The sequence below is a fragment of the Musa acuminata genome, chromosome BXJ3-4 (genome assembly GCF_036884655.1).
Source record: "Musa acuminata AAA Group cultivar baxijiao chromosome BXJ3-4, Cavendish_Baxijiao_AAA, whole genome shotgun sequence".
Taxonomy (NCBI): Eukaryota; Viridiplantae; Streptophyta; class Magnoliopsida; order Zingiberales; family Musaceae; genus Musa; species Musa acuminata.
Window position 1 is genome coordinate 7,432,749 of NC_088352.1, and position 21,885 is coordinate 7,454,633.

At 38.7% G+C, this 21,885-nt stretch overlaps 2 protein-coding genes and 1 long non-coding RNA gene across 3 annotated transcripts; 2 read left to right on the top strand and 1 right to left on the bottom strand.

The window, feature by feature from the left end:
- Window positions 1–349: 349 nt before the first annotated feature.
- On the top strand, window positions 350–10,846 carry LOC103981054 (polyadenylate-binding protein 2). Its single transcript, XM_009397638.3, has 9 exons — window positions 350–978; window positions 3,904–4,022; window positions 4,165–4,821; window positions 4,925–5,002; window positions 5,089–5,178; window positions 7,161–7,298; window positions 8,855–9,034; window positions 9,681–9,881; window positions 10,329–10,846. Exons 1-9 carry the CDS (start codon window positions 729–731, stop codon window positions 10,572–10,574), a joined length of 1,959 nt encoding a protein of 652 aa, XP_009395913.2. The 5' UTR covers window positions 350–728; the 3' UTR covers window positions 10,575–10,846.
- A 3,324-nt stretch (window positions 10,847–14,170) lies between these two features.
- Window positions 14,171–14,947, top strand: LOC103974653 (ethylene-responsive transcription factor RAP2-9). Its single transcript, XM_009389522.3, has one exon. The coding sequence runs from the start codon at window positions 14,199–14,201 to the stop codon at window positions 14,754–14,756; it is 558 nt and encodes a 185-aa protein (XP_009387797.2). The 5' UTR covers window positions 14,171–14,198; the 3' UTR covers window positions 14,757–14,947.
- Window positions 14,948–18,494: 3,547 nt separating this feature from the next.
- On the bottom strand, window positions 18,495–21,498 carry LOC135635739 (uncharacterized). The gene is made up of 4 exons (XR_010495728.1): window positions 21,350–21,498; window positions 21,200–21,255; window positions 18,894–18,935; window positions 18,495–18,799 (listed from the first exon to the last, which is right to left on the bottom strand). It is a non-coding gene; the product is annotated as an uncharacterized LOC135635739 (long non-coding RNA).
- Window positions 21,499–21,885: the final 387 nt, after the last annotated feature.

A 21,885-nucleotide genomic window follows, 5' to 3' on the forward strand; every position in this document is an offset into this window, starting at 1 on the left:
TACTGATATGATGAGATCTTTGGTCATTTTTATATCATATGTTTATCAAATATTAAACTCTATAGATGAAGACAAAAATCCGATTTAGCACAAATAATTTAATTGGTTTTGCGGATCTCCTAACCCTGACCCGACCCGATTCGACCTGAATTCACAGTTTTAATCCAAAACCAAACCCGAATTTTGTAGGACTCGTGATCCGATCCAACAAACTTCGCCTCCCCCACCGCGGACCCGGAGCGGCTGCCGCCCATGGGATCGGACGGCCAGGCCTCGTCGATCCGACGGCTAGGATAACACGGGGCTCTATGACAAAAGCCTGGTCCGGGCGACGAGGCCGAGCGCGGTGCAGTTCGGGCTGCTCCTCCCCAAACACACACGCACACACACACACACTCTCTCTCTCCCCCTCTCTCCCTCTCTCCCTCTCCGTCTTGACTTCGTGTCCTTTTCTATCCCCGCTTGCCTTTCCCTCCTCCGATCAAGAAAAACCCCTCAAAAAAATCGAAAAAAAATTCTAAATATCTGAGATCTCCCCCGGATCCCCAGTCCTTGTTCTCGTAACTATCCTTCAAAAGCTCACAGTAAAAGAGGAAGGTCTGTTGTTGTTGTAGTCGTCGTCGGTGTTGTTGTAACCGCTAGGGTTTGGACTTTTGCGAGAAGAGAAGGGGAGGAAAGAGCAGAAAAAGGAAGGTAGCATAAGAAAAAGGTTATACTTGGTCTGAACGATGGCGCAGGCTCCGATGCAGCAGCAGGCTCTGAACGGGACGGTCAACAACGGCGGAGGCGGCGCCGGGGGGAACCAGTTCCCGACCACGTCGCTGTACGTGGGGGACCTTCAGGCGAGCGTGACGGACGCGCAGGTGTACGATCTGTTCAGTCAGATCGCCCCGGTGGTGTCTGTTCGGGTGTGCCGCGACGTCAATACGCGCCGATCGCTCGGCTATGCTTATGTCAACTACAGCAACCCCGTCGATGGTGAGTCGAATCGTTGCTTTTCTTCTTTCGGGGAGCCTTTTTTGTGCTTTTCCTTTCGATTACAGCTGGTTCGGCTCGGTCATTAGTTTTGGGAGTTCATTTTTTATGCATATGATATTTCACTGGATGGAGTGTCCGTTATGTTAGTTCTGGACTGTAATTTGTTAATAACATGCTATTTTTGTCCATTATTACTCCTTGTTCCCTAGCGACACACAATTTCATAGGGAATTCTTATCATAGTATGATTAACCTGATTTGAACAGGTTAATGTTGGGCTCCAGGATAGATACTGAGGCAAGAATGTTCCTCCCCTTACTAATTCTGGTGAAGGTGTTGTACTTTTTGTGTGATCTTAGGGTAAAAGAAGACTTCTCGATGGACTGTTGGCTCTTGGATCTGTATGAAATAAGAGAACAATATAAAAGATATTTCTCAACTATCTATATGAAACAAGGATTTTGGGTGAAGTGGATTAAGAAATTTCCACCATATAATACATGGAAAATATGTTACTTAGCTTTGCAGAAAATCTTCTTGTTCTTAAGAAGGAATATATGTCTGAAGCAACAAATGTTACATAACTTTTGGCTGCATTCTGCCCATTGCTACTGGGGCCATGATTGCTATTAGGGTTCTTCATTCCAGTGTCTATTCTCTTCAATTGTTCACATGTAACTATCTGAGGAGTTTGACGGGGAAGCATGATTCGGACAACTAAGTTTTACTAAAAGAGTGACCATGCCTTCTCAATTCATTCTCTATAAGATTTGCTTGCATGACCATCCAGTCAAACTAGCAAACTAGTCATCACCCTTATCTCTCCATCTTTGTTGTTTTACCAATAGGCATTCTGAGTACGTGGAATCCTTTGACCAATTAACAATATTCACAAAAAAATGGAAAATTATTAGCTTCTTGGTTGCTCCTCTTACTAGTGCTATGTGAATTCAAGGGAAAGTAAAAGCCTCCAAAAGCTTTTGAGTAGCAACTAAAATAAACTAATAGCATTGTTGAAGCCGATTTATACTCAAACCCATAATTAAAATAGGAAAAAGGTTTAAGGATGATGTTATCCTCAGTTTAGTGGTTTTTGAGTCTCCATCTATCTTGAGAGTAGTTCCTCTATCAATCTTTGTGGTCTCCAATTGTTTTTGATAATTGAACAACTTAGGAGATGGTCAAACTCCCTTTCAGATTAGAATGGGGTTTGCAAGTCATGTAAGACTCCTGTACTGGTTTCTTGGGTGGTATGGAACATGCCACCAATAGGGGCTGGGGATTGCGTCACATGGAATGTACAACTGCTGAGTTGTGCATTATAATCCCTACTGAAAGAGAAGCGATGTGGGACAAGATACCAATCATGATGTCAACAAACTTGTGGCAAATAGAGACAGCATATTCTTTTTTACTTGAGAGAGAGAGAGAGGGAGGAATAAAATCATTCCATCAAAATAAAAGTATGTTATTTTTTATTTGTGAATAAAGCAAAGGAAAGAGAAAGGAAGACAAAGATAAATATCGTGAAGATAATAGAAAAAATTGATAACTATTGAATTCACTCTGATTTAGAAAAGTAATTCGTAGATGATTGAATCATACTGTTGTCAAAATAAATATTGTCTAATGTGAGAAAATAACTTTAATTCATTAGATCATTTTGTTGTCCTCCATTGCAGTCCCTTTCCTCCTATTTATATGAAGAGAAGGAAAAATACAAAAAGAAGAAAAAAATAGTTGCATCATGTCAAATCAATTCCTTATTATTTTCTTCTTTGAAAAAGCTAACATTCCAAATTTGATTTGGGAAATGATCTCTTTTTGGTGGTTTATCTGATTCATATATTATTTTAATATTTATGGAATGATGAAACTTTATTTTAGAGATAACATGTTTAATTAAAATCGAAGTTTGACCTCATCTATTTTTTCTCATTTTCTTACTTTCACTTCTCCTGAGTAACCTAGGAAATTATATAGTCATCTATCAACATATGGCATTTGCAAAATCTTTCATAAACTAATAAAATTTATTCAATTTAGAAATAAATTAAGATGGTCTTGCATCATGAAATCAATGACATGAAATTGTGGAATTACCATAGGTCAATCGGACTTTGGCTGGTGGTGTTCCAGCTACTCAGTGCTGATGACAATCTCTTGATTTGCTTGCCTGGTTTGACTGCTGGGGAGTAGTGTAGGAGATTATTGTTTATAGTTTTGTATAAGTTATGCCAATGCATGAGGTGGTCTTCATAGTGTACCTCCATTCATCATCAGTGTGAGGGAATCATTTTGATACTAACTTGCATCGAGGGTTCATGGTGTTACAAACTCATGTAGGAAATTGAGTAGGGTAACTAACCATGATGGACAGTGGCAAGAACCATCTTGTTATGTCCGATATTGATTGGAAGCATGTTGACATTAACATTGCTGCAAGGTTCAGTCTATTCTCGCATCAAATCCATGTAGTAAGCATTCTAATGTAGAATTTGGTTGGAGTTCAGAAGTTACCTTATAAGTTTAGGAATTCTTTGTTGAGAAATGGATTACTATAAAGTATAAACTAGTATCACAATCTATATGCATGTCTTTATCGTGGAATATTTAAAATTAAATAAAATTACTCATATTAAATAGGCACCTTTTTTTCTTTTAAAGTGACTTTGAAATCTGTACTCACTGCTTTTGAACAATTTGGTATTTCATTGCTATTAAATATTAACATCGAAATATTCTTCTTGGTCATTGAGGACTTTTATTAAGTGGAAGCTATTTGGATGCAAATATCAAGTTGTCTTTTCATCATGGAATGAAAATTATACAGTGCAATGGCGAAAATTTAATGTTTTATAGTGCAATGGCCAAACGTTGAAAGGTAGTTGCATCTTTTTCTTCTGATGCTCCTTTGATTAACAGCTGCAACGGCATTGGAGGTGCTGAACTTTACCCCACTTAACAATAAGCCTATTCGCATTATGTATTCAAACCGTGACCCTAGCATCCGCAGAAGTGGGGCGGCCAATATATTTATTAAGGTAATGCATCATTTGTTTTGCTGTTGCTAAGATGTTTGTTTCCATCTAGATCATGGATAACTGGTCTTTTGTTACTCATATTTTTTTGGTACTTCTAAGTTTGATTTGCACATCGGTGATTTGTTCTTTATTTTATTTTCAGAATCTAGATAAAACGATAGGCAACAAAGATCTACATGGGATCTTTTCATCGTTCGGCAACATTCTTTCTTGCAAGGTTGCAACAGATGCATCTGGCCAGTCGAAAGGCTATGGCTTTGTTCAATTTGATCAAGAAGAGGCAGCACAGAATGCCATCAATAAGTTAAATGGCATGCTTGTCAATGATAAACCAGTTTTTGTTGGTCCATTTCTTCGCAAGCAGGAAAGAGAAAACTCCTTAGACAAGACAAAATTTTCTAATGTCTTTGTCAAAAACCTCTCAGAGTCAACTACAAGGGAAGATCTAGAAAAAATATTTGGCAAATATGGGAAAATTACAAGTGCCGTTGTTATGAGGAAGGAGGATGGAAAATCCAAATGCTTTGGGTTTGTCAATTTTGAAAACCCAGACGATGCTGCTCGAGCAGTTCAAGAACTCAATGGGCAGGAATTTGGTGGGGAGGAGTGGTATGTTGGAAGGGCACTGAAGAAATCTGAAAGGGAACAAGAACTGAAGGAATTTTTTGACCAGAGGGCAAAGGATACAATGGACAAATATCAAGGACTTAACTTATATTTGAAGAATTTAGATGCTAGCATTGGAGATGATAAGCTGAGAGAATTATTTTCTGGTTTTGGTACAATTACTTCTTGCAAGGTAATGTTTCATATCTTTTGAGATAGTTTGCTTATTATTGTTTTTTGATTTAGTCATAATGGCATTCTAATTGATGTGGTTGGTATACTTATGTGAGTAACAGGTTATGCGGGAGCCCAATGGTATAAGTAAAGGTTCTGGGTTTGTTGCTTTCTTGGTTGCTGAAGAAGCAGCTCGAGCTGTAAGCTCTCTCTCTCTCTCTCTCTCTCTCTCTCTCTAAAACTTCTTTTGATGGCCATAAATGAATTTTTTTGTTTTTTTATATAGCTTGCAGAGATGAATGGAAAGATGGTCTATGGGAAGCCACTTTATGTTGCACTTGCACAACGTAAAGAAGATAGAAGAGCTAGGTTGCAGGTACCACTCTTTATCTAAACTTATATTAGGAGCCATTCTATCAGTTTTTCTTTCACATTTTTAAGTCTTGGGAGGAACTACTGTACGTGTTTTGCAGTTGTCAATTGGAGCTTTTGAAAAATATTGCCTTGAATTTTGTGCATAGTTCCCCTATAGAGGACCTTAATTAGGAGACAGAAATGGTTGCCCGGATTGGGAGTATGTTGAGTTAAAACATCAAATGATGCAGGACCATTTTGATTTATTTTTCCTTTCAATAAATGTTTAATAGTTTAGGTTCCTTTCGAAATGTCAGAAGTATGATTACTACATTGTTACTAAAATTGATCAAGAGAAGAAAAAAGCCAAATAAAAAGGGAAGAAGGTAAATTTTAGGTTTAATTAGAAGTCTTAGTGAAAAATGAAGGAGATAAATCTTGGGCTTGATTGAGGAATTTATCCCTATATATGTAGGACAAGTTGCACTGATACTAATATGATATATGACAAAAGCCTGGATGTATACACTATACAGAAATTATTTTTTAGGATTTAATAGTTGTGGAGTAATAAAATATTAAAATATAAGAAAGAAAATCATATGGCTCTAGGTATCAGTCCCATGAATATGATCTCATATCACTGGCACATATTACAAAAAGGAAAAAAAAACTTTTATAATCCATCATAGATTCCTATGTACGAGAAGAAAAATGAAACCTATAAAAATAAGAAAAGAATATAACAAAAAATTGTATACCATAAATCAAAGCATATCAATAATTTATTCTTTTATTCTTAAGGAAACAAATATTTTTATATTTGTTTTGGAAAATAAATTTCATTGTCAATAAGATAATTGATAGATAAACTTCCATATTTTTCTATTTAATTTATTTGAAAGGTTTGGTTCTTCGTCATCCACTTTCCATTGGCTCAGTGATGTCAAGAGATGTTTGGATACTCTCTTTGATGTTTGACCTTTTGCTTAGCTGTTTTTATACATTAGATTGCTACCAAATCCACTGGTTAATGATCATGTCCTTTTCTTTGGAGTGATATGAACTTGTAACCATCCAATGTTCTTTATAACTTGCCAGTTATTCTTTTACAGTTCGATTGAGGCTATGAACATAAATGGTCAGTCTATATTGGGAAACTTGACAACTGCTTTATTTCATGTGTATGCTCGACCGAGGTCAAATTTTCTTTATGAAGACGTGTTAAGACTTGATTTGCATGTGAACCTCTTAGTGGCGGGAAGTAGGTGTCTGTTGTAAATGTGTATTTGTATCCCCATGCTGTCATGCATTCCTTGTCATATATCGTGGAGATGAAGCAGATGGTCAAGCTTGTCTTGTATATGGTGGGTGTTGACGAGTTCTTGGACGGAATGTATCACAAATTTCAGTACTTAGACTTATGTAGCACACATTTTTGATTGAGAGTTTTCTTCATGTAAATGAGGTCTAAATTTCTAGTTTAGATGTCATTGAAAGGAGTATAACAATGATTTATTTAAGGTGAGCTTTTATTTTCTCTTGGGATGAGATCAAATGATTGCTAAAAGATATTTTCTTCCTACAGTAATATTGAATGCAGAAGAATCATTGATTTATATGGTTACATGCAAGAAATTGATAACTACTGAGAATATATAAGCATAAAATTATTTTCATGTATAGTTCTCTCAATCTTCATTAGCCAGTTGTCTTGCATTAGTTCCACTCAGGTGTTGATTTGCCCGACCCTGACCCCTCTGTGTGTGTGTGTGGCTTGATCGAAAATGGAATTGGTTTATAGTTTAACATGTGCTGGCAATATACTCTTCCATGGCTCATTGTTTGTTTCTTATTACACTGGAGTTATTCTGGAACTAGAGTACTATATCTGCATTTACTTTCAGTTCTGCAATATATCATGTTGTGATCAAATTCTGAAACTATTCTGCTTACATATGCAGTTTGTTATTTATGTGTTGCAATTGTTTGTCCAATTTACAGGCACAGTTTTCACAGATGCGGCCTGTACCAATGGCCCCTACTGTTGGTCCTCGTGTTCCCATGTACCCCCCTGGTGCTCCTGGTCTTGGGCAACAAATATTTTATGGTCAAGGACCTCCTGCCCTTATTCCACCACAGGTAACTATTTTATTGTTATGTTGTACTTTAATTTTACGTATTCCTAAATAAACTATGCTTGATGAATATATAAATATCTTTGTTTCATAGACAACTATTTATTGCAAATTTTCAATACATAGTGATTGACTGTTGAGGATGGTCTTCATCATTATAAATTGAGTTATATTATTTCATATTCTAGCATGGTGATGCTTAATATTGTGGCGAAAACTTACAATTTTGTATTTGGTCAAAATATATAAGCCGTGTGACACAATAGTATTTTATTTGTTGAGTGTTATCAAACTCGATATTGGTTGATAGTGTTATATAATATATATAATGGAAAATAACTGGATATAATTGGAATTGACTTTTTGTGCAATTAGCATTTAGTTTCCATAGCTTGCTGTTGCTCTATAATCAAAAGGAAAATGTGTATGTGGGAAAATTGCAAATTTGGTATGTGCATTGCATGTGCGAGAAGTTTAGTTTAAAATAGCTTTTTTGTTTCAGACATTGCATTGATGCATATTAATAAGATTGAAGTTGTCATGATAGGAAGCAGGTTTAATTGTAATGTGTACTTTTGTATTTGTTTTTCTTATCGTATATAACCTGATTCTTGTATATTTACATGTTGTAGATAGAGTTCACCTTTGTTTCCCCAGATTCTTTGTTACTTTTTTTTAATTAACATTGATTGACCTATGTCATATTAAATCTAGAGTACTTATGAAAAACTCTTCTTGATTGGCATCAGAAGGACTTAACAAAAATCATAAGCTGCTGTTGCATGCAGTAGAATTTAGTTCCTAAGATTCAGGTCCAAGAATACTGGGACCTGCAGATAGAATCCACTTATTTGTTCTGGTGCTCAAGCTGGATATCCTTGTAACCGTGTTAGAAACTATAAAGTATGCAATGGAACTCATCGGAAACAGTACATACGTTGCTTACCTATTGTAATTGCTGCAAGAAATTCCTAGTTACTTGAAAGCAAGGTTTGCTGTCAGCAAGGACTGTTTAAGACATTTCAAATAACTATTCTGCACATGTAACTTATGGAATGGTGCTAGAAAATGCTCAACTCATGATGGAAACCAATTTTTTGTTATTTCTTAGGGAGAGTTCAACAAATCTGCATAATCTGTGATACTCACATGCTTAATTTTGGCACAAGGCGCTAATTGAAAAGTATTTATCATGCTTTTGAAATGTGCTCTAGGTACTTGTGTAGGCACAGGCAGGTGTTAAACTACTTGTCATACTGTTAATAGTGTCCTTGTGGAGAGAATAGCAGTTTGCCAATGCTTATCTTTTTCATGCTGGATGACTTGGCATGCGATTTTGCAATATTTCCAAAATATTGTGATACTATTATGCAACTGATCTTATCTTGCCACTGTCCTGTTGCATTTTAAGTTCATAATCATGACTTATGGTGTTATTTATAGTTCATCATCTTTAGTTCTTTGTTTGTTGAATTAGCTTATTACTACTTATGATATTACCACCATGCTTAAGTTGTCGTTGCATAAATCATTCAATAATTTCTGAAGTTTCCTCTACAGCCAGGATTTGGCTTCCAGCAACAGCTTATCCCTGGAATGCGGCCTGCAGGGGCACCTATGCCAAATTTCTTAGTGCCCCTTGTCCAACAGGGGCAGCAGGTGCACCGTCCAGGGGGTAGACGAGCTGGAGCAGGACCTGTACAACAAACACAGCAGCCAATGCCTCTAATTCAGCAACAGGTCTGTAATCATCTCTCTTAGCTTGGAGTTCTCTTTCTTGCCCTTTGGAATTTGCAATCATTTTGTAGGTTTAACTATCATTAACAACCACAATAAATTGCAATCGGTTGGAAGCAGGAAGAACAAAAGAGAAGCATTTAAAAGCACTAAGATCCTTGTTATTGGAAAGAACAGGTGGTGAAATGACATTGCATAAGCACACTTCCAATGATAGGGTGAGAACCATGATACTAGATGGTGAAATACTCTTGGCAGCGTGTTTTAATTTTTGGAGAGACCAAATGTTGATTACCACACCACATTACCGATCAATTTGAGCACAAGCTTGTTGGTTACATGTTGAGTTGTGTGCATGGCAGCAGATCCAATGTGTTTCCTTGTCATTTTACATTAATTAATTTTGAAGTCCTAGCTCATGATGGTCCTCTACTTGGTCATCGATAGCTGGGTTGGCATGCCATGGCTTCCATTGCTCTACCACTCCATGTAAACGAGCTGTGCATTATATTCTGATGCTGTTAATGCAATATGTTCATTTCTCGGTTTATAGTGAGATTATCTACATAGCCTTGATTGATCGGATGTGAACTGAACCTTGATCTAACTGTTATATTATTAATTTCTTTTTGTGGAGAATGCATAACAGATGCTTCCAAGGGGCCGTGTCCAGCGCTACTCTCCTGGCCGCAACATGCCTGATGTTCCTATGCCTGGTGTTGTTAGCGGTATGCTCTCTCCGTATGAGATGGGAGGGTTGCCTATGCGAGATGTTCCCATACCACAACCTATTCCCATTGGGGCGTTGGCTTCTGCACTTGCAAATTCTACTCCTGAGCAGCAAAGGATGGTATGTTTCTCACTCAATATATGAGCGTGTGTCCTGTTAAAGGTGTGCTACTTATGTACTTCTTTGTGTGTTTTTTCTGGGGAGCTCTTTATGCCTTGTTACATTAACGGAGTCTCCCGAAAGACTAGGACCACGTAGGATAATGCCACTAGGGTACCTTCTGAAAGACTAGGATCACGAATGACCCATCTTTCAATCACTAGATGGTTTTTTCATTGTTACATTAACCGAGTTCCTTTCTGGTCCTGAGATCTTTGACACTGAACTGGTCCTGCTACTTATTTCTAGCCAGAGACTATTCTCATCATATGGATCGTAAGCTAATGAACTTCAGTTATATCACACCTTATGTACTTAGTGGAGCTTTCTGACTTATTTGAAGGGTACCAGGTCAGCCCCGTGGAATGATTGATTGATTATTATGGTTCACGTATTCTTCCTCTCCAGATGCTCGGTGAGAGTCTGTACCCACTCGTGGAGCAACTTGAACGTGATCATGCAGCCAAAGTTACAGGAATGCTACTGGAGATGGACCAGACTGAAGTCCTGCATTTGCTGGAATCTCCGGACGCCTTGAAAGCCAAAGTTGCGGAGGCACTGGAAGTTCTGAGGACTGTGGCACAGCAGCAGCAGGCCACTGTTCCCGCCGATCAGTTGGCGGCATTGTCGCTCAATGATGGCCTCGTTTCTTGAGGCAACAGATAGTCTGAGATTTCACTCGAAGCTGTTTGGTTGTGGAACCCACTAGTGCATTTGAGTTTGGTTTGGTTTCTAGTTGGAACATATGTTGTGGGATTGGGTTTCAGATTATGCTTCCGATGACTTGGTCTTGGTAGAATTCTCGACTGTATCACCATAGACTGGTGCGGTGTGTCTTACCATGCGGTTGCAGGCTGACGTGATCAAACGCGGTTGGTAAGTTGGTGCATTGCTCTCATTTTCTGATGGGATTTGTGATTGTTCAATATTGTCCATGAGTTATTAATCGACAATGTTTCATCAGCAAGAATGTGTCCATCATCTTGCAATGTACATTTCTAAATGCTGGGTTCATCGATGAATCAGCCATGGGGAGCACTGATTGTTTGTGTCATTATTTTAATGTCTTGAAACATGAAGCTTACAAGACAAATTGCCAACCGAGAAGAAAGAGAGGATAGCCTGTGCTTTGATGCCTCAGCCTCATGGAATATCTAACGTTTGATTGATCCACATGAGACGAGAGTCACCGATTACATGAGTTCTATTTTCGTGCAAACCCTCCTTACATCTATCTATAGGCACCACACTGCATAATGTTTCCAGAGATCAATAATATCATAGACCTGACCTTAAAACATAGACAGCTACACGATGTTAACATGGATTACCACTTGAATAGACAAGAGGCCCATATTTTTCATTACAACTCAATTATTAGTATATATATATATATATATATATATATATATATATATATATATAATATGACATAATCAACCCAACTATAAAAAGCCCAGGTCAATAGATGTCTCCTTTAATGATGAATGAATGATGGTTAGGCTCTTAATTCTATTTCCTTAATCTGCCAAGACAGGCAAACATGAGCTCATCCCTTCATTGACCCAATGGGATTTGTACAAGTCAACACTGTTCTAAAACATTGTGACCCGAACTTAACTTGTCATCAAGAGAAGAAGGAAAACAAACGCAAAGGTCTTCCCCAACTGGCACTTGCTGAAGGCTAGAAAGAAGGCCTGTTTGCCCAATGCATTGTTATCATCTGCTGGCCACACACACGTTGTGCTGGCACGTAAAAGATGGAGGAGAAAGACTTTAGGAGGACCACTGAGGCCCTTCCATTTTCCATTTCTTTAGCACCATGACCACCAAAGGTGAGGTGCAATTATGCCCAGTGGATCATACTATTCCTGTGAAAAGATTGCATCAACTCTTTCATGCTGCTGCATTTGATTTGCCTCTCTCTCTCTCTCACCGACCAATTTGGAGTAAAAAGTATCCACCGGCCACAACAAATTAAAGCCAGCTCTCCACCAGCTGCTCATGTGTTCTTATTTCTTTATCCCTGTACCCAAAAGGAGATGAGTTGTAATAGCACTCTCTTGGGATCACCTCCCTTTGTCTTGAATCCTCCTCCTCCTCCTTTAGAACAACATCTTTGTTAGATTTCGTCCCAGCTGGTTGCCAAGCAATTAATAATTTTCCCAAGATTATTATCGTTAATTAATCAGTATCCTAAGGTATAACTCTCTTCTTTCTTCCTAAATTACTCATAATTATGAGGACAGAGACGATGATCCAACACCAACAAGCCAGTAACCAACCCACAATAACTGTGGAATCTATCCGTACGAAAAACATGGTTAGAATCTTTACGTTAAACAAAGAGAAATCAAAGATGACTTCTGTAACTACTGATCGGCCTTATCCCCTAAGAGAACGTTGGATAAGCTTCAATGGAATGCCAGTGATAGAAAAACACGTCTTAGCATGACATCATGCATGGAAGAAGTCAACAGATAAATGGCCGTCAAGTTGCAGTGAGCAGATCAACCTAAATCATCGCTTCTGTCTCGTATAGGTTGGCAAAACACAGAGAGCGAGAGAGATCGATGAGACTCAGACGAAGGAGATACAAAGATACAACTCTTCATATAATTATAGTTTCTTGTGAGGGTCAGAATACACATAAAAGGGCTCACATTTATTGTCATATACATCTCATTTTCCTAAACCATCTCATGAAGTCTCCTCTCAATAGTAATATATAAAAAGAATCTCCATCTATTTATAAGGGTTAGGATACGCATCATCATATGATGTCTCTTTTCAATATAAAATCCAAGATAAAATAGATCAAGTTTTATGTTTCAGATGAGTGCATGTTCATTTACATCCCACAAAGAGAAGTCCGCATGCCGACATCGAGGAGGCCAATTCTATATGCATATCCATATCACTGTCCTGCCTTCGTTCTCAGTAGTTTATGGCATTGTCCTCCTCGTTGCTTACACCCACCATTACTTAGATCCCTATTAGGATAACGAACGCACAGTAGCTATCTCTACCTTCTCTCTCTCAATCAATTAAAATCCTGTCCTTTTCTTCTCTCTCTTTCTCTCCAAACTCCATTCAATCCTCTTTTCTACGAAACCTTCTGAAGCGTCGTCTTCCTCCCGGCCACCGACCTTCCTTCAATCCATCTCCACCATCCGTTCCTTACCGTCACTTAATCTCAGCCGCTGACTCAGGAAAATTCAAGTAGGAAGTCTCTCTCCACCTCCATGTTTGTGCCGATGCTGTGTGTGTGAGAGAGAGAGAGAGAGAGAGAGAAACAGGAGGAGGAGTTCCGTAGGAGAGGCTGAAACGTCTACATCCGCCACTCCGACTCACGTCATGTAATGTAACATGTCGGTGAGAGAGTGAACGGTGGGATGGCATTTATAAGCGCTCGACGTGAGTAGGTGAAGAACGCGATGGAGCAGAGAAACCAGGGTGGTGTCTCTCGATCTCGATCGACAAGGAAGGATTGCAAACCCTAATCCTAAACCCGAGTTAATCGGGAGTAATTAATTGGATATACAGGTTGGATTAGCGTGCAATGATCAGGTGGCCACCCGAGGAGGCAGCGGTAGCGGTGGTTTGTTCGAGGCTCGAGTGCCGACTACGTGAAAGATATCGAAGTTGGTGACGTTTTACGTCATTAGATTTTGTTGCTGTTGTGGAATTATTAGCGTCTCTTTCCGCCACCAAAGAGCCGCCCTTAGGATCTGTTTATATCAGGTAAAACTATATCTATATATTATATTTACATATTAAGATAATTATCATTATTAATATTATAATATATTATTTTGAGGATTCTATTATAATATATCTTATTAAAAAAATAAAAGGTAAGACACGAGCCTCATATGTTGGACACATTTTTGTTTATATATATATATATAGGGTTTTTTTAAAAAAAACATATTTTTTTTTAAAATACTATTTTTATAATATTACTAAAATGTATTATAATATAGTATATAAGTACTATAATGGGATCGATTCATGACTAAAAGAAAAAAAAATAAATATGTAGTTAAGGATGTTTTAGATATTAAACAAAAAAAATGGTTAGGAAATTATGAAAAATGGAGGAGACTAAGAAAAGGTCAGAAAAGAATATTTGAAGGGGCAGATATGCTATTTCCAAACTTAAAGAGGGATGAATGTGTAAGACACATCATATTATTCTTACAGTCGTCGCTAATATAAACAGTAGAAGAGGGATGATTTATGGGGGAGAGAGAGAGAGAGAGAGAGAGCGAGGAAATGGAAGGGCAGTGCTGCTCCACCTCCACCAGCGAGGATACGAGGAAGTCCCCGCCGCCAGCGGTTGGGCAGAGGGCTGCGGCAAGCGGCGGTGGTGGCAGCAGGGAGAGGCCCTACAGGGGAGTCAGGATGAGGAAGTGGGGGAGGTGGGTGGCGGAGATACGGGAGCCCAACAAGCGGTCCCGGATCTGGCTGGGGTCCTACTCGACCGCGGTGGCCGCTGCAAGAGCCTACGACACCGCCGTATATTACCTCCGGGGCCGCTCCGCCCGGCTCAACTTCCCGGACGAGATCCTAGCGGAAGACGTGGACGGAGAAGGCTTCGGCGTCAGCGGTGTGGCCTCCATGTCGGCAGCCTCGATCCGGAAGAAGGCCACCGAGGTGGGCGCGAGGGTGGACGCTCTCCAGACCGGTCTGACGTCGCGGCCGTCGCCGCATCTGCGACAACAGAGAGAACACCATCAACACCAGCTCGAACAACAGCAGTTGCCATCTCGGCCTGCCATGAATCCTGATCTCAATCAGGAGCCGAGCCCGGAGGACTCCGATAAAGATTGAAGTACTAGTCCACTCTATACTAGGCTCTTTTCGATAGCTTCTGGCCGGCATGGACGCCGGTGACGGAGGATAGCAAAGAGAAAGCTATCTTTTATTTGATTCGTGTTGTTTTCGCTCTCTCTCTCTCTCTCTCTCTCTCTCTCTCTCTCTCTCTTTCTTCTTTCTTAGTTGTATGAGTTTACTTCCCATAATTCTGTCTCCGTTGTTTTCGTTTCTGTTTGTTTGCTTTTTGGTGTTGAGTGTAGAAAGAGTGAAGAAGAAGAAGAAGAAGGTAAAGGTGGTTGGCCAACTTCTAAGAGAGAAGGCATGGAGGGGTTGGGTGGGCGGGTGGGTGGGCGGAGATGGGACAGATAAGAAGTCGCTATACATGATGAGAGAGAGAGAGAGGGAGAGAGTAATGGTCAAATGAATGGTAAGAGTGACATCGCAATCTGGTGGAGTTCACAAGCTGAGACAGATAACATCAGAGATATCAGAAAACAGCAGCAGATCAGAGTCCTTAAGCTGCTTGATTTGCTTCTTCAGCGTCTGTAATCTGCGCGAGGAGAAGGGAGTGCCATAGACCATAACAGAAAGAGTTCTTAAGCTGCTTGATTTGCTTCCTCAGAGCCTGCAATCTTGTGTTAGAAGAAGGAAGTGACAGATACCAGAAAGAAGCAGCAGTTGCAGTCGCACTGTAGTTTTAAGCTTCTCTATAGCCAGTAAATGTGTGCCAAAAGAAAGGAGTGATGCATCGATGGGTATGAGTTCCATTAATAAAAACTTAATCTATCAAGTTATGGATTGAATTTAATGTATATCATTTACCTGTTTCAATCCTTGAACACCTTTAATCTTCATCTGCATACCAATACTGTACTGTTTCCAACATCTTATACATGCATGGATGAAAGAATACATATTATACCTAAAATTTTCCAGCTGCTATAGTAGTCATTCTAGTGGGTGACATATGGGTGCGATGCTCTTCAAGATAACAAAAGAAGAGAGAGAGAGACTGGAAATGAGTGGGATGGCTGCTGTTTCCCACCAGGAACATATGCTGCCCCAAAACATGGGGTTGGGTTCCCTCCACACACACACATACACACACACACACAGACACAGACACACACAACCTTGTGCAGACCACTCCAATTTCTCCTCCTCTTCTTCTTCATGGTCCTTTGAATTAGTGCATAATGCTACCATAGAAACCAATGCATAAGCATCCATTGTCATTATTAGTACTTTGAATGATTACATTCATACAAACAAAATTTAATTGGGAGCTCCTCTAAGCGATCCACAAAAAGAGTCGAAAGGAGATGGCACATCAAACTACTGGGCAAAGGACACTAAATAGAAATGAGATGGACGATGAAAGGTATGTGTTGTTGAAGCTGAAATCCAAATTATTTCATGATCACAACACGTGCAAACACATTGCGATTGTTGAGAGGTCGGGTGGGAGTTCTTTGTGGAGTGTGGAGATAGAACGCATTCCCCTCTCAACTTGTGAACCCAAAAAGAATGCCGAGTGCGAGTGGAAGGCAGGTCAGGTCGCCTTTGCATGACAACATCGGGTAATGTAGTCTTTTCATTTGGGTCTCCGTCCTCAACCATGTCACCACCGAGTGGGGAACCTCCACCGATTTACACATTAGGGTTTCAAAGGGATCACGACAAACCCATTCACACACAAAATATACCAAGTGTTTTACATGAGATTCAATTCAATTTCATGATCTTATCATCGACCCTCAAAATTTTCACCAATTTTTCATATGACATAATTTTGATTTGGTGGTATGAAGTATCATTCCTTCAATTTTAAGTTTGACGTAAATCACATCGAGGTTAGTCTTTACCGTTCGTTATTTGTCTAAATGACATTTAATTATTTTAAAGCTCATTATTCTAACAAGAATATGAGGATATTTTTATAATTTTTTATATTAAATCTGATTATGATTGATTAGGATTTTCTAGATAGATGTTAATAGGAGGATATAGATACTTTGGATCCTTTGTTGCATGATGGTTCCAAGTGAGAAACATATATTCATATTTTAGTTACTAAATAAAATATTTTATCATCATCTCACTACGATGATAGTTTATCTGTATATTTATTTATGATCGTATATGTTTTTAAAGTGTTTAACATTTTACAAACAAATAATTATAAAAGTGTAAATGATTTAGATAAAATCATTGAAGTTCATGAGAAATGATATATACATAAACAAATTGATGGATATATATATATATACAAATAAACTTGTAAGGATAAATTTACTATTTCCAAACTTTAAAGGGAATGTGTGTAAAGAGTATGAGTAGAATGTGCAACACAGAAACCCATCACTGTCGCTATGAACACAATGCACGAACGCAAGAAGCGGAAGGCGATCTTCAACCGTTTCATACGCTGGGATGTTGATCGTTGACTTGGAGGCAGCGTATGCCCTCACACTTGCGACCTTCGATGGTTGGTTGACCCAATAGGAAGGAGATGTCTACTCGGCTTTCACCTCGCGCCGTCGTGGATGTCAAATTGTCAATGAACTCCCCACAAATCGGTTTGGCTGCTGCACCAAACGGTCTCCAACATTGACGGTTGAGGAACGACGTGATGTGAATTCACATCACCTAAAAACATGAAAACATTATTGTCGTCCACTTTAATGAGTTCGCACGGTTTTGACTTTTATATGATGAATTCTAGAAGATATGTTTGAGGGTACAAAGATGATTTAACACTTATAAGATCGTAATTCCTAAGTATATTTATCAGTAGTAAAAAAAGTCCATATACTATGAGTTTTTTTTTTCTTTCTTTTTGGCGTTAAAATGTTAGAAGATATGAATAATAATTGAATCAACTCGATTTGATTTGAACACAGTGTGTATAAGTATCTTTTGAGGAATGATCAAGGAGCTTCAGATTTATAGAATGAATGAATTAGATATCCATCAGATTCGATCGTGAGATAATAATTGACGTGCCAAAATAATATATTGACCATCATGATGTCTCAATAGCGGCATCCTGATGTTATCGTTAGCCACATCTTTGAGCATTTAAAACCAATGTCATCAGCTGAAATCATGGATCCTCTACTGGTACAAGCTTTTCATAATTTTGTGTTCTTCATTTCAATGCAATATCCATTTAGAAAGGAAAGATTTCATGAATATTTGTTTGTCAATCTATGGACTGTTCTTATAACTGAACCTGCATAATCAACAACAGTCGAAGATTGGATGTAACCCAGGAAATGTCATGCTAGAATTGCCAGCCTACTTTGCCTCATAAGATTTCATGTAAATCTATCTCCTCTTCAAACATGCTGTTTACAAGACTTGTTCAATAGTGTGCCAAGAAAAATGCAACAAAATTTCTGGCTGCAAAAGAGTTGGATGATTCAAGATTTCATCACACCGTGTAAATGTGCAAAGATCAGAGAGCAGAGCATTCAACAAACAAATTGGTGCACTTCAACAGTCTTTAGATATCAGCACCAGGAAATTATTATAGTGTGTATGCTGGCCATCATTCATCTACACGCTATAACAGTTGTGTAGGCTGATAGCAATGTCGGAGATTCTTAGGATCGGAACCAATAACGTAGGTCCATTTTTACTTCCAAGAACAAGGAAGATTTAAATGGCTATTCGAAATTAGTGGAGAACCTATGCATGCAGTGTGAATTTTCTTTTTCTTTTTGCACTTCCAGGACTACAAGATGAATATGACAAATCTCTATTTTCATCATTTTTGAATCTTGGCAAAAGCATTTCTTTAGACAATAATATAAGCATACTTTCAGCCCATTTCTCATAGAAGTGCAAGTCACTAAATAAGTATCAAATAATCAAAGCAAGCAAATCTTGGAAATACTTGGCTTAGATGTCATGTTGACCTTGGCACGGCTCAGAATGTAGGTTTTGTCACGAATTAGAAGAAACAACGAAGGTTATTTCTTTCCACTTTTCTTCAGACCAGTGCCTCCGAATGCTCCTTTCTGGGCCGCCTTAGACCTCAGCTCCTTGAGTGCCTGTTCAAGCAGATAGTGACCAGAAAAAGTAATTTGTCAGCATTCCCATGGATTGATATAAAAAAGTTCCAAACTTCAGGAAAATAAAATTTACCTTTTCTTCCTCTTTCTTCTTCTGAATATTTGATAGATCTGCCTGCAAATAGCAAAAAGAACATCTTAGTGTAGAAAATCAGAAAAACAGCAACAACAAAAAGTCTAAAATTCAAATGACAGTTAAAATGTGACATTGACAAACATAAACCAATACAAAAACAATATATGAAAGGATAAAAGAATACAACTACAAAGCACCGAAACCACTATGCCTAACCTGGGATACAGGAGAACTTGTTTGACCGAGTGTAAAATCACAATCATCATGGAGACTGAGTAAAAGAGTTTTAAAGACAAAGTATAACCAGCATGAGATCAGTGATTTAAAAAGGCGCTTGGGTGCTCGCCTAGGCGCTCGGGCGAGGCGAGGCGAGGCCCGAGCACCTCGCTTCACTTCCAGGCGGCGCGCTTCAAAGAGGCGCCGCCTGGGCGCTCACCCGAACCCAGGCGCTGGGCGCTTTTTGAATCACTACATGAGAAGCATACTCAACAAAGGTATCATAAAGAATCTTGTTCCTTCCATAGTTGGGCATCGGAAAAAAAAGGAAGGGTAAAATCAGAAAAAGACTGAATGAAGACGACACCATTCCTCACCAGAGGCCCTGCCTGTTCCCATCGACCATAACACCTAGGTGAGCCTAGCAAATTCTTATGTATACTCACCTAGCAAGCTAACAAGGTAAAAGCTCAAGTCCCAAAGTGGGAGAAAGTCAGCCATAAGGCAGAAGACCATGTCAAAGTCGCTCCAGTGCTTGTTGACCTATAGAGAGGGGGGCAACTCACCTGATATGTAAATATAACAGAATGTGTTTCTTGATATCCAGACACAAACATGAGATGTTAACATAAGATCTATTGTGTGTTTAGAAGCATAACTATGAGGGAGACTAGTTCAGAAATAAGGCAACTGAACCAGAGACATGAGTCATTTGCCCTCATATCAGAGTTCTCATAAGTTAGAATTTAGAAACTCTTAACTTCATTTAGAAGAACATCAACAAGTACTTTATATACTTGCATTTACAATCTGAAGAAAACAGAAGTAGACTCCAAAAAAATTCCTATCTACTCCTTCACCTTAGCCACACTCCCCTTAGATGAAAAAGGTTAGAAAAATTGTTGGAAAATCTATAAAGTTATGACCCAGTTCTAGAATTAATAAAAAACCTATTCCTACTTCCAACTCAAAATCAATGAAGACTGCAACTCCAATAAGTTTTAAGTTGTCAAAACAAATCCAACTCGATATCCAGATTTTCAAAATGCCCTTTGTCAAGTCCAAATAGAATCAGGGCCTAAGACCCATACGGTGGCAAAAGATATAAAATATATCATGAAGCAAAATTTGCTAAGGCTCAAGACTTTGATGTTGTTTATGCTAGAGGTCAATTACGAAGCAAGAAATATTTTAGAAAGACAATTAAAATTTCATGTGCATTTGCACATAAAGTAGGAAATCACAATGTAGAAGAAAAACAATGCTGCACAACTATATTGTACTGTAATCATTATTTAATAAGCTTAAAGCTTAAATTTAATAGCACATATTGAACAATTTGTTGAAATAATTCTGAGAGCACAGAGAACTTACAGGATAAGACTTTACTGACATAAGTTACATATTTCCATGTTTCAAAACACATTAGTATGTGAAGAAATTACCTCATGAAATGATTACATTTCACCGAAGTTGGATTTCTCCATGCTTCTAACCAGTTGAGTTTGATTTATGTACCACAATAGCACAATCGCATGCTAGTTACAGGCGTCAAGAAACCAAGGAAACAGAACCATAAACAAAGTGAGCCATAGCCTTTAAACGAGGCATGTCCACGCCCCTGAAAACTCAGAAAGAATTCATGTACTCCAAGAAATTACCTTTGTCCAAGTTCATCACAGGACTCGCGAACCCTATCTAATTCAACACAAACATTTCTTTATTTCTTTCTTGACACACATTGAAATCAAGGGAACTTTGGTTTTGTATTGATCTATCATATTACTTCACCAAACCAACATATCAACCTAATCGAACACATAAATCAGAACTTACAAAAAGACCAATAATAAAATCAACACCACGATCTCCAACACGTCAAAAGCTACGAAATCGCTGAACCCATGAATTAAAATTGTTATATACAACCAACACGTCAGTCGCTATTAAAGCGCAATTCACAGAGCAAAACAGTCAAGAACATCAGATCATGCAGATAGAGACACTTCCAAACTCTCAACTAAGCAAGCAATCGATAACTCGCCACCAATATAAACAATCCGTACATATCCGCAAAACGCACGTACCTCGTCGTATTCCTTCTTCTCCGATTTAGGCTGCTTGAGGGGCTTCAACTTCCCACCTGAACCAAGATCCGGGAGATCTAAATCCAAAGATACAGACAAAGGGCGAGAAGAAGAAGAAACATACAAAGAGAGAGCGAAACAGATGCCAACCCTGTTTGGACGACATTCTGATCGGGTGGGAAGCGACGATCGGAGAGGCAAAGGCAAGCTGAATCCCGGTTTGTGCTACGACGAGAGAGACAGATCTAGGAGGAAGTTCAGAGAGGATGAAGACAACTCGGTCATTTATAGATGGGAAAGACAGGAGTACACGTGTTCGGCTCCAAGGATGACATCGTTGTTAATTGTACTTTCAATAGATGGGCCAATGGGTCGTGTGAGTTGGGCCGGGCCCATATTATGTCTACTACGTCCCACGCACGTGTCCATCACCATGGAAGAGTTTAATCAAGTTATATTACTGTTTGCCTCAAACGTGTTTTGGATGATTATTAAGTTGATCTTTTGCCTTTAAAGAGTTATTAGTAAACGAATTAATTACTATATGTCATTAGCAGGTGACTTAATTACCATGGCATCCAATGTCTTATTATAAACTAAATACCAGAACACACGAGGACCAAAGTTACAACGGGTTGGCAAAACAAGTTATATTAAGAATATTTAAATATCTATTTATAGTCTCT

Bases quoted from the DNA above. Each gene is read 5' to 3' on its own strand.
- LOC103981054 (XM_009397638.3), top strand. From the start codon at position 729: ATGGCGCAGGCTCCGATGCAGCAGCAGGCTCTGAACGGGACGGTCAAC. The intron at 979-3,903 runs GTGAGTCGAATC...TTTGATTAACAG, and splicing joins CTACAGCAACCCCGTCGATG to CTGCAACGGCATTGGAGGTG. The intron at 5,179-7,160 runs GTACCACTCTTT...TCCAATTTACAG, and splicing joins ATAGAAGAGCTAGGTTGCAG to GCACAGTTTTCACAGATGCG.
- LOC103974653 (XM_009389522.3), top strand. From the start codon at position 14,199: ATGGAAGGGCAGTGCTGCTCCACCTCCACCAGCGAGGATACGAGGAAG.